The 12,737-nt window shown below is 40.5% G+C and overlaps 1 protein-coding gene across 1 annotated transcript; it reads right to left on the reverse strand.

Moving 5' to 3' along the window:
- Positions 1-278: 278 nt before the first annotated feature.
- slc15a1b (solute carrier family 15 member 1b) lies at positions 279-8,757 on the reverse strand. The gene is made up of 23 exons (XM_040014958.1): positions 7,605-8,757; positions 7,407-7,438; positions 7,204-7,288; positions 6,799-6,940; positions 6,467-6,586; positions 6,267-6,366; positions 5,644-5,734; positions 5,475-5,558; positions 5,113-5,195; positions 4,922-5,008; positions 4,755-4,844; positions 4,415-4,459; positions 4,259-4,291; positions 3,933-4,018; positions 3,257-3,338; positions 3,053-3,169; positions 2,824-2,961; positions 2,474-2,520; positions 2,185-2,286; positions 1,985-2,096; positions 1,759-1,896; positions 1,509-1,616; positions 279-1,269 (listed from the first exon to the last, which is right to left on the reverse strand). Exons 1-23 carry the CDS (start codon positions 7,609-7,611, stop codon positions 1,021-1,023), a joined length of 2,178 nt encoding a protein of 725 aa, XP_039870892.1. The 5' UTR covers positions 7,612-8,757; the 3' UTR covers positions 279-1,020.
- Positions 8,758-12,737: the final 3,980 nt, after the last annotated feature.

A 12,737-nucleotide genomic window follows, 5' to 3' on the forward strand; every position in this document is an offset into this window, starting at 1 on the left:
CACTACACAACATGAACCTGTTAATGCAACAATAGGTTTGTTCTTGATCACCAGATCTGGCAAGTGCATCTGCTAGGAGGCTGAGGCAGTATTTTATTTACTGACATTAAATGTCAGTGAGACCAGAGAAATGGCAAACTGAGCTACATTTACTACAGTCAGGGTCCTCTTTTTAAAGCTAAATAATTAGCACCAAGTAATTACCCAGATATGATATAAACCATTTCTAATATATAGTTCATGAGTATGATTTATTGTAATCACAATAACTTGTATGGTTTTTTTTGTGGTAAGTACTTTGGGCAAGAATGGTGAATACTACCTTCTTGCACTGAAAGACAAATCCACCCACTGTCCAAACTAGCTGCAATCATTTGTATTTGAAGGCATATTCAGTTACAGAATTGTAAGAACGTAGACACGGATTTTAAATGATGTCATTGCATATGTGGAAGAAACCACCACTGACATAGATGTTTAGTGTCAGAGCATTGGAGCATTGAATAGCCATAACATGACAGTGTTCTTCAAGCCCAAAATTAATTCAGACTTTCAATAACGAAGATTTCTTACTGAGGAAGCTGTGTGTGGTGTCAGATTATCTCCTGTTAATATTGTTTATGTATAAAATACCAACAGCATATTACAATACATACATCACTGCACTTTGAAATAAATACAAATATTGGGATGATTTCTTTGTAATTATGCATGTGTAAAAACATGAAAGACAAAATTAGTTGAAGATAATAAAGCTCAGTGCAAAAGATATCATGTCAAATTTACAACAGTTCAACTATAGATGACAAACCTATGAATGGATTTTAATTATATGAGCTGATATGTGGATAATCAGCTTCTGTGCTATTCAGTGCCATTTCACTCGGGTCACTCTAGCTGCTACATGTCCAACTGTGAGCTGATTTCTCTGACAAATTGACCAAAATGGTACAGGCACTCTGAGACATGAAAGACAAAATCCAGCAGAAGAGAGGGGAAAGCCATACTGAGGGAGTTGCTTTAGATCTTTGTCTGTTTGGTGCACTCGTCATCAGAGCTGGAATCAGAACTCCTGTCCTCTTTGTGGTTCTCAGCTGAGCCTTTCCTGGGCATGTCGAAGTTTTTCCTCTTCTCCTTCTCTTCAGGCTCCATTTCATCAAACTGGGCCTCTATCTTGGTTGGGTCAGTGTAGGTGTAAAAATAGGCCATGATGGCAAAGATGATACACACCAACACCAGCAAGGAGGCGAAGAGAATGTACTCGGCCCACTGGTGAAGAGAAACACAAAAAAGTGTTCATTTGGAGCTTGGTATAAAGGGTGAGAGACTGCATCACCAGTCATAGGTTGTTCTGAAATTCTTCACTGCACTTCTGGTGTACCTTTTTGAACTCAACCTGTGTTGTTCTTGTCCATGAAACGCAAGTACAGCAACTTGCAGACATTTATATCACTTAAAATAAACCTGCCCAAAGTCAGTGAGCACAGTATGCATATGCATCCACTCACCTGATCATTTAGCGTTGCAGCCTCAGCAACAATAAGCACAATGATGTTACCTACGGCAACGGTTAACAGCCAGCCAGCCTGCAGCACAGACTTCATGTTGCTGGGTGCCTGGATAGCAAAAAGCAGTATCCCAAATTATAAGTAACATCAAGAATGACATCATCAGTCCTCAGGTTGCATGTTGCATTCTCTAGGCAGCTGGCACAGACCTTATTATCAAATGAGAAAAGTTAAGGAGAGCACCCTCTACCTGTGAGTAGGAGAACTCGAGGCCTGTCACAGAGAAGACGACCTCTCCTGTAGTCATGAGGAAATACTGAATGATCTGCCAGGCCATGTGCACAGAGTTAGGCTTCATGTCCATCACTGCCTTGATGTTCTCTGAGCACTGGAGCATACAGAGAGGTATGCATGTCTTAGCTGCTTCCAACAAACACTGAAACCATGATGTGACTCAGGGTGGATTTACATGTTACCATTTCTCCAAATGTGAAAGTGGATGGGATGATCAATGTATAAGAACTGCCAAAGCCCAGCTCCTGAGTGTAGATGCAGCTTTCTCTATTATCCTTGATCATGAACTCAGCTCTGCCATATTAAAGAAAACCACCAGTCAAAACAGTATAGTATAGTATAACCATATAGAACTTTCATATGAATGAGAAATCAGTCTTACTTTCCATGTGAAACACTGAGATATTCTGACATGTTGCTGGTAAAGTTGAACACCTTGTCACGCACGGTTACATTCAAATCTGAGCCAAAACCATTCAGAACTCTGCGGAAGGACAGTTCAAAAACAGAAAAGATCCAATTATAAACAAAAGAATTTAATACCAAGGTCTAACTCATCATACACGATAAAACAGTGGGAAGGAAAACTCTGTTTTAACAGGAAGAAACCTCCGGCAGTAATGTAAAATGTATGAGTAACTTTAAAAAAACAAAAACAACAAAACACTTGCCTTATAGCATTTTCACCCTTTTCTGGCTTTGAAGTCATGTCGTCGAACTGGAGAAAATGAATATTTTAGCATCTCACATGCACTGTATTGTTTTCATCTCAGCTGTCTCAACGTACATGTAAGTTTACAAATATGTTATTCTTCCATCAACAAAATGCTTCATTCCTCCATGCTTTTACCTTGAAAGTCTACATGTTAAGTAAAGGCTGCAAGAGTTTTAATCTGAAAAATCTTTAGGAATTATACCAACGAGATTGGAGAGAAAAAAGGCCAAGTTCATGCTCCCAATATTAAGAATTTTACAGTAAAATTTTCCCAGCTTTGCTTCAGGGTTGGCCAGGTGTTTTTACCTTTTCAAACCCAAGCTTGGATCCCTGAATGATAGCAATGGTATTCCGAGTGCCATTAGCCAAATTGACGGTATTTTGTTGCCCAGACTCCAGAACCAGTGTAAACTGGTTATGAAAGGTCAGATAATCCTCATTAGCCTGTAGGAGAAAACAATTGCCAATATCAGAAAATTTTTCAAACTTGCATCTGACCATAGTGTCTGGGAATAGTTTGTGTTGGCTAGTATACCCCAAAACCTTTCAAGGAAATCGTTTCGTTATCAGCTTGAATCTGTAGATCCCTGTTAACCATGTTGATGAACTTCACTTGGCTTTCAGTACTTGATGGGAAGTCAGGCAGGGTTTTCTAAAAGAACAATGGAATTTTGCATCATACGATGTTTAATAAGTTGCCAAAAGTGTGCTTGGGTTTTTTTTTGTGTGTTACACTCACATCAATCTGTATCTGGAGCAGGGCAGCAGCCACAAACGCGAGAGCAGCTAGGAACATCCCCACTGTTATCCTCCTTAAAGGACTGCAGAACACACACACACACACACACACTTGAAATCCTCTTTATATCACTATCCTATATTCAGCCACATGGAACAGTGTTTACAGGAAGTCATTTTATAGGAGGCATTTACTTTATTCTATTTGTCTTTTTGAAGGCTTAAAGTAATTGCTTATTTAAAGATTTCTACAGTTTGAACACATTTTATAATTTGGTGATGTGATTTGTTTACAGTTATGTAATCTTCTACAGACCGTTTATGAAACTAATTAAACATTAGTTGTTTTTGTTAGTTTGCTTTGTTTTCTTTTATTACAAAAAATAAATTATAATTAAATAAAGATAACAAGCTACGATGTAGTACATTAATTAGTTGCCATGTGAACCAATTATTTAAAAGGTTACTGTAAAGAAATAAAGACCCTAAAATATATACATTAACAAAAAATATTAATTGTGCTAATTCATCAAACAACTATTTTCTTACACAGTATAACAATATACATTAACATAAATTATAAGATGACTAATGGATAGTAAATATGAATTTTGTTTTCATTCTTGAATGTAAAATGGTATCGATTCAACAAAATGAAGATGGAACAAAACACTCACGTGAAGTTAAAGCACTTGGAAATCAGAGGGTAGATCAAAGTGTCCATGACTGGCACCAGAATCAGGATCAAGATAGGATTGACAGTCTGGTGGGAAGAGAGTGATGCTTAAGCCATGTTCACACACACAGTGTGGTTTTGAGCATCGCTTTATATCACAATCATGCATTCAGGACATTATGCTAAACCAGCACCATCATCTAAACCACTGGCTGATTCTGACAGGGATTTGTTGACAATCCCAGACTCTCCCAATCCTGTCAGCTCTTCATGCATGAAAAATGCTTAATTTAATCAGGTCAGATGTAATCAAGCCCAGTATCTCACCTGCATCTGATCAGGCTGGATTATAATCGCTCCCTATTGGGAAAAGAAGAGAAACAGTCTCATTAATATCATCCATTTCTGTGGTTTGAGGTCACAAGGTGTTATGCCTGTATTTAACTGTTTTTTTGCATCAAAACATTAAAACATAACACTTGCAAAGTTGCCGTTCATTGTGGTCGCCTGGAAGGTCCATCTTGAACCCTGTGAAACAAACACAGTTGTCATTTTTTTTCCTGTCACCGGATTTTGCTTCAATCTTTCATTTCAGTTTTACAGCCATCTCAAGGCCATATACCGTATTTTTCAGACCATAAGGCGCACTGTCGATTTTTGAGAAAATTAAAGGGTTTTAAGTGTGCCTTATAGTTCGGAAAATACGGTAAATGTGGGATTTACCTATATTATAAGGTAAAAGTAACTCATTCACTCAAGGCAGTATGTTCCTAACACTGGATTCAGGTGCTAGTTATTCATAGTCTCACGCATGCACACATACCTGCTGGTCAAAGAGAGCCCAGAACATAGGCAGAGGGATGTAGAGGAACAGCACCTTCAATGCCATCTTCACCTGAGCAATCAGGAGTTTCTATGCCAAAAATAAGAAAATGATAAGAAATCTATGGCCATGCTGTTTGTATTTGCATGTGCCTGTGCTCCACTTACATCATATTTCTCCTCAGCCCAGTCCATCCAGTGGTCTCTCTTGGGATACTGAGAAGAACGATGCCTGAAACGGTTTTTGACGGCAAACTACAAACAGCAGAAAGACAATTGCAAAATAATTACTGTAACTGTACAGCAGGAGATTCAAATGGGATTCACTTTTAAGCTAGAAAGACACTGGAACCACCTACCCCGATGCACTTGCAAACTTTCACAATGATGTTGCCCTGCGGGGGGTTCCTAATGTACATGGGACTTCCAACAATGAACACAACTGCAAACACACACACGACACATACAGGTGTTACAAAAGTAACAGGAAATTATAAATGACAATATTGTTTCACCAGTTATCTCTTTATGGTGCAACTTTCTTAGAAAACACAGTTTATGGTAACTACTAGGTTTTTTTAGCGGCTTGGTTAGAATTTCTGTAACAAGCACTCACTACTTAGCTACAATTTGTCAACACTTAATGAAGGATACGTCATCGAAAAGAAGCATTAATTTGCTTATTACAGCAAACAAGAATTTTTTATGATAAAATCCTTACTCAGAGCTACCACCATGAGCACAGCAGGGACACCGAAGGCCAGCGGATAGCACTCTTGCTGGATGTGAATACCACATGTCTGAGCTGAAGATGTAAGGACACAAAAATCAGTTTGTGACCCAGCGGTATATTTTATTTTCTGTGATCAGTTTGAGTGTTGTGGCTCTACCTCTGAGAATGGGAGTAATCAGAGTGGAGATGAGACTTCCAGCATTAATGGACAGGTAAAAGATGGAGAAAAAGGTGCTTCTCTGTTTCTCCTGTGGGGCACAGCATTATATTGCACACTTATTTCCTTAGATAATTTAGCCATGTCATTAACATTATGGATTAATCTTTGTCCCTGGCCTTGAAGAGTGTAATAAAATTACAGGGGCACTTGTGCTTGCGATCAAGTAGTTAATAAAAAGCTAGCAGGAACAAAAAAACAGATAAACAAAGTGCTGACCGAGTACAGCTGATAACTTTGATAACTGTGTAGCTTTAACTGCTGTGTGCAAAGGGCAGTCAGTGTATGTTGTCATGTATATATTTGGTGTGTGTATAATTACATGTAAAAGTACATCTCTTTGTTGCTGCATGAATTTGTGTGTGGTTTTGGTTGTCGTGTTGTTTTATAATAACATATATGGTCACAGATGTCGAGACTGAGATTCACGTCAAGGTGGCTATGTCCATCTTTTATATACAGTCTGTAATGAATGTGTAAAACTCTTGGACTCTTTGAAAAAAGAGGTGTTTCTGGCGAGTTCCACTCTCTGCAGTAACACATATGCTTGAGCACCGTCTGACCTGATGATCTTCAAACTGGTCCCCTCCAAAAGCAGCCACACAGGGTTTGATGCCTCCTGTTCCCAAGGCAATAAGGAAGAGACCCAGCATGGACAAAGCTCTGGGGGCAAAACAAAGTACAGACAGATGTTCATTTGTCTGACAGTGTGGATCCAGTGCATTTCTATTATGCCAGTCAACTCTGGGTGTGTTTAGCTCACACGTGTAAGGTCATGTTGTCAGGGGTGCCATCCTTGTTAGCATCTGTGATGTCCTGGATAGCACTTATAGCCATGACGACCTGTCCCACTGTATAAACAATGGACAGGTAGACAATCGTCCTACACAGAGGAAAGAGGACAAGGGATGTGTGAGGCACTGAGCAGATGTACAGCATGTACAGATAAAGGTAAGATAGACAAGGATCAAAACCCCAAGGTTAAACACTTTAACCATTTAAACTGAGTCTTCATGCAAATACTGAAACTGAATACAAGCAAATTATAGGTTGGTGTCTTTTCATGTATTGATTTGATTTTATTGAGAAGCTCACTTGAACTTCCCGAGCCATGAGTCTGCCACAATAGCTCCCAGGATGGGCGTTAGGTAGCAAAGAGCCACAAATGTGTGGTAGATGGTGGTGGCAAAGTCTTCATCCCACTTAAGGAAGTACTTGAAGTACAACACCAGCACGGCTGCAGACAGCAAGAAGAGAGGAAGGCAGGGGGGCACAAAGGAAAAAGTTAATTGAGTTGAAGCTTACTCTATATTCTAAAAATTCATTCTGCGTGTTAAGTAAAAAAAAAAAAATAAAGTAACTATAAGTGTCAAAAATCTAGTGGAAAGTTATACATGCACAGTAGCATAAAAACATCCTTAAACAGCATACAGTAAATACTTGATTAAATCAACTTTCAGGTGAAGAAAAATAACATCAGAACCCAATGAAGCCACTTACCTCGCATCCCATAATAGGAAAATCGCTCACAGAACTCATTAACTACGATGAAAAAGATGCTCAGTGGGTAGCCGAAGATTGTGGCCTGTTAAAGGGGAAAGGAGAAGGTCTGCAGCGTTTAATCTTCACAGATATTGCAACAAGATCAAAGCACTGTGTATTGTCAGTACAAAAGGATGAACTGTGGTGCAACTTGAACTTACACTTCTTTTCTTGGGCTTCTTTATCTTTTCAACTGCAGAAAGAAGTTAATATAAGTCCCATATAACTTATATACTTATGGAAACAAAGTAGAAACCGAATACGGAAAAAAGAATAATCTGTGTGTGTCAGGAAATATTTCTTTAAAAAAAATAAAGAAATCCCGCTCACATAGCTCTATACTCCAGATTGAGACTCACCTGCCATGGCTGCTGTGCTCTGTGTCGACCTTAGGTCCCAAATTCTCTGACTGAATCTTTGAACAAAAGACAGAGAGAGAGACTAGTGACTCCTGTCTAGATCCTCGACACTAAGACTAAGTCAACATGACCAGGTCCTTATGTAACCTCCTATCAACGATTCTGTGACGCCCACTGATGCTAGACTGTGAAACCAAGTACCATCTCCCAATTTGCCCTTCTCAGCATCATTGTTATCACAAGTGACTGTGTCAACCCCTAATTATCTGATGACTCAAAGAACTCAGGTGCAATAAGAGGCACGGTTAGAACAGCTGATAACGGGGACAATACTGTACAATGTTTTTCCTTTTTGCTTTCAGGTTCCATTATCACTACTAGTTCTTAGAAACTGCACATTCGGGCATTGCATTCTCTTAAAACCTCATTAGCGCTGTTTAGCTTCACATCTATCAACCACAACATTAAAACAGGCAGGTAAAGTGAATACAGGTGGAGCAAATAACAAGCGATTGTGTCATTATGATGCAGTGACCTGCTGGGAAAGCGTCGTCCAGGCATTCACCCAGCTACACATTTTTGCAGACCAAAGACAACCTGTCAATGTCTGATTGATAATGTGTACAGGTTTTCATCACGATTTCTAAACTGGTGATGGTGTTTGCCACCTAGAGAGGAAATACAGTTGAAACGTTTCAATCTGCAACAGGTAGACTCTTTGAAGACTCCTTTTTCCTGGGACGGACAGGATTAGAAATGAATAAGAGGCACAGCTTAGGTTTGGAGGATTTGGAGATGAATGAAAGAGCTGCAGAGGACAGATAGTGGTATATCAGGAGATGGATGTTGCAGACTAAGCTGCCAAGAGGAAAAGAAGAAAATCAAAGAGAAAGTTAATAGATACAGTAGAAGAGGGCATGTAGCTTGGTTTGATGTACAAGAGGATAGAGTAAGATGGAGGCCCAAAAACTGCTGTGGCAGTCCTAAACGTTACGTCACCGGGTTAGTTGCAGGTCATAGCTTTAAATTAGTTTATGTTAGCTAACTAGAGACTGAATCAATAACTCAAAGGAAAATAACGACACTAAAACAGAAGATCAGTTTGAGGGAATCACTTATTGGGCTATATTAGCCATACTCTCCACTTTACTGTCTTTAGCAATAAGTAGCTGTAGGTTGTTTGGATAGCAGCCATGGGCAGTGATCCCCTCAAACTATTTAGTTTTACTGTTATTTCTCTCCGAGTTCTCTTGTGTCACCAGTCTATTATAGCCGCAACCAACCACATGAGGTCATTTTAAAACTGAAAACACTTATTTCTTAAATCCATCTTCACAGACAGAGTTACATATAGGTCAGGGATATAAATTAACCTTTGTATGTGTAGAACAGTAAAATTATCAGATAAATAAGATACTGTCATGAATGTTATTCATTCTGTGAATTCTCTTTGGGCTGATGAAGTATCTTAATAATGATTGGATTCTACTGCCATTACATTAGGCACTTGACTTCCTGCTATTTCTTTAAACTAGTTTGCTTTAATGTTGTTTTGTGGGGGAAATCACAGATCCCTGGTTTGTATCTAGCGTCCTTCTGGTAGGTATTTGGTTGCCATTGAGATGCGTGACCTCAGGTCTTCAGTACATGGATGGGCCGGGTGTGCTAGAGCTTACATGTGGAAAGATTGGAGATTCTAAACCTCATTTTTCTGCATGTTTTGTGGCAAAAACTCAGACACTTTCACTCTCTTCGCACACAGCAATTTTTGTCATCATGTGTCTCATTGTTTTTCAGTGCGCTTTATTACAGATGCAAAAGTTGGATAGTTTTGTCTTCTCCTGTCAGCTCCAGTATTGTTCAACCACATATACTAATGTGAACAATAGAATAACACTAAAATAAACGTAATAAAAAGGACTAAAAAGTGGACCCTATAAGGAGTCATTAACACGCCTCTTGGCAAAGCAAATGTTTGGTACAGCAAAGCAAGACCATGATTCTGCTAGCTAAAACTGCAGGACAGCACGTTTTGTTATATTACAAACCTGCTAAACAATAAATTAGAAGCACAAAGCTACCATTTCTGTATAAAAGTAAAAACAACAAAAAGCATATAGAAAGGACAAAGCCTATAGAAGTATGAATTCCTGCACTTCATTAAAGACAATCACACACAGCATGAAACATTAGCAGGACTCACAGCAGACACATGATGCTCAGCTGCCCAAATTTCTGAATGACACCATGAGGAGTTTGTTCAGCAAACAAATGAGAGGTTGTTTTTGTGGGGGGCTTTTTTTTTTTTTGGTGTGGTGGTATTTTATTTTATTAGTACCCTACTACAACACTTACTTCCACTGCTGTAACAAAAGAATTTCACAAATATGGTTAATATATAGTGTTTTTTTATCTAGCCAAAATACAACGGAGTAGAAAAACTACTGTAGAGCGATGTTACATCCCCAAGATAGAAGTATAGGGGTGGGTCTGGGAAGCAACACTGAATAAAGAAACTTTATTCTAAACACAAAGATGGCAACACCGCTATAATAAATATATATACAGGGAGTGCAGAATTATTAGGCAAATGAGTATTTTGTCCACATCATCCTCTTCATGCATGTTGTCTTACTCCAAGCTGTATAGGCTCGAAAGCCTACTACCAATTAAGCATAATAGGTGATGTGCATCGCTGTAATGAGAAGGGGTGTGGTCTAATGACATGAACACCCTATATCAGGTGTGCATAATTATTAGGCAACGTCCTTTCCTTTGGCAAAATGGGTCAAAAGAAGGACTTGACAGGCTCAGAAAAGTCAAAAATAGTGAGATATCTTGCAGAGGGATGCAGCAGTCTCAAAATTGCAAAGCTTCTGAAGTGTGATCATCGAACAATCAAGCGTTTCATTCAAAATAGTCAACAGGGTCGCAAGAAGCGTGTGGAATAACCAAGGCGCAAAATAACTGCCCATGAACTGAGAAAAGTCAAGCATGCAGCTGCCAAGATGCCACTTGCCACCAGTTTGGCCGTATTTCAGAGCTGCAACATCACTGGAGTGCCCAAAAGCACAAGGTGTGCAATACTCAGAGACATGGCCAAGGTAAGAAAGGCTGAAAGACGACCACCACTGAACAAGACACACAAGCTGAAACGTCAAGACTGGGCCAAGAAATATCTCAAGACTGATTTTTCTAAGGTTTTATGGACTGATGAAATGAGAGTGAGTCTTGATGGGCCAGATGGATGGGCCCGTGGCTGGATTGGTAAAGGACAGAGAGCTCCAGTCCGACTCAGACGCCAGCAAGGTGGAGGTGGAGTACTGGTTTGGGCTGGTATCATCAAAGATGAGCTTGTGGGGCCTTTTCGGGTTGAGGATGGAGTCAAGCTCAACTCCCAGTCCTACTGCCAGTTTCTGGAAGACACCTTCTTCAAGCAGTGGTACAGGAAGAAGTCTGCATCCTTCAAGAAAAACATGATTTTCATGCAGGACAATGCTCCATCACACGCGTCCAAGTACTCCACAGCGTGGCTGGCAAGAAAGGGTATAAAAGAACAAAGGCCACCTTGTTCATCTGATCTGAACCATCAAATGTGAGATTTACAAGGCGGGAAAACAGTATACCTCTCTGAACAGTGTCTGGGAGGCTGTGGTTGCTGCTGCACGCAATGTTGATGGTGAACAGATCAAAACACTGACAGAATCCATGGATGGCAGGCTTTTGAGTGTCCTTGCAAAGAAAGGTGGCTATATTGGTCGCTGATTTGTTTTTGAATGTCAGAAATGTATATTTGTGAATGTGGAGATGTTATATTGGTTTCACTGGTAAAAATAAATGATTGAAATGGGTATATATTTGTTTTTTGTTAAGTTGCCTAATAATTATGCACAGTAATAGTCACCTGCACACACAGATATCCCCCTAAAATAGCTAAAACTAAAAACAAACTAAAAACTACTTCCAAAAACATTCAGCTTTGATATTAATGAGTTTTTTGGGTTCATTGAGAACATGGTTGTTGTTCAATAATAGAATTATTCCTCAAAAATACAACTTGCCTAAAAATTCTGCACTCCCTATATATATATATATATATAAAAAAAAAAACACCCAGCACGCCCCTGCGGGCGGTTTATCCTTCAAGCTCGGGTCCTCTACCAGAGGCCTGGGAGCTTGAGGGTCCTGCGCAGTATCTTAGCTGTTCCCAGGACTACGCTCTTCTGGACACAGATCTCCGATGTTATTCCCGGGATCTGCTGGAGCCACTCGCCTAGCTTGGGAGTCACCGCACCTAGTGCTCCGATTACCACGGGGACCACCGTTACCTTCACCCTCCACATCCTCTCGAGCTCTTCTCTGAGCCCTTGGTATTTCTCCAGCTTCTCGTGTTCCTTCTTCCTGATATTGCTGTCATTCGGAACCGCTACATCGATCACTACGGCCGTCTTCTTCTGTTTGTCTACCACCACTATGTCCGGTTGGTTAGCCACCACCATCTTGTCCGTCTGTATCTGGAAGTCCCACAGGATCTTAGCTCGGTCATTCTCCACCACCCTTGGGGGCATCTCCCATTTTGACCTCGGGACTTCCAGATTATACTCGGCACAGATGTTCCTGTACACTATGCCGGCCACCTGGTTATGGCGTTCCATGTATGCCTTGCCTGCTAGCATCTTGCACCCTGCTGTTATGTGCTGGATTGTCTCTGGGGCATCTTTACACAGCCTGCACCTGGGGTCTTGCCTGGTGTGATAGACCCCAGCCTCTATGGCTCTTGTACTCAGAGCTTGTTCTTGTGCTGCCATGATTAGTGCCTCTGTGCTGTCTTTCAGTCCAGCTTTGTCCAGCCACTGGTAGGATTTCTGGATATCAGCCACCTCCTCTATCTGCCGGTGGTACATACCGTGCAGGGGCCTGTCCTTCCATGATGGTTCCTCGTCTCCCTCCTCTTTCTTGGGTTTCTGCTGCCTGAGGTATTCACTGAGCACTCGGTCAGTTGGGGCCATCTTCCCAATGTATTCTTGGATGTTCATTGTCTCATCCTGGACTGTGGTGCTGACACTCACCAGTCCCCGGCCCCCTTCCTTCCGCTTAGCGTACAGCCTCAGGGTGCTGGACTTGGGGTGAAAC

This window comes from Simochromis diagramma, unplaced genomic scaffold (assembly GCF_900408965.1).
Source record: "Simochromis diagramma unplaced genomic scaffold, fSimDia1.1 OVJJ01000680.1, whole genome shotgun sequence".
In the NCBI taxonomy this organism is placed as follows: Eukaryota; Metazoa; Chordata; class Actinopteri; order Cichliformes; family Cichlidae; genus Simochromis; species Simochromis diagramma.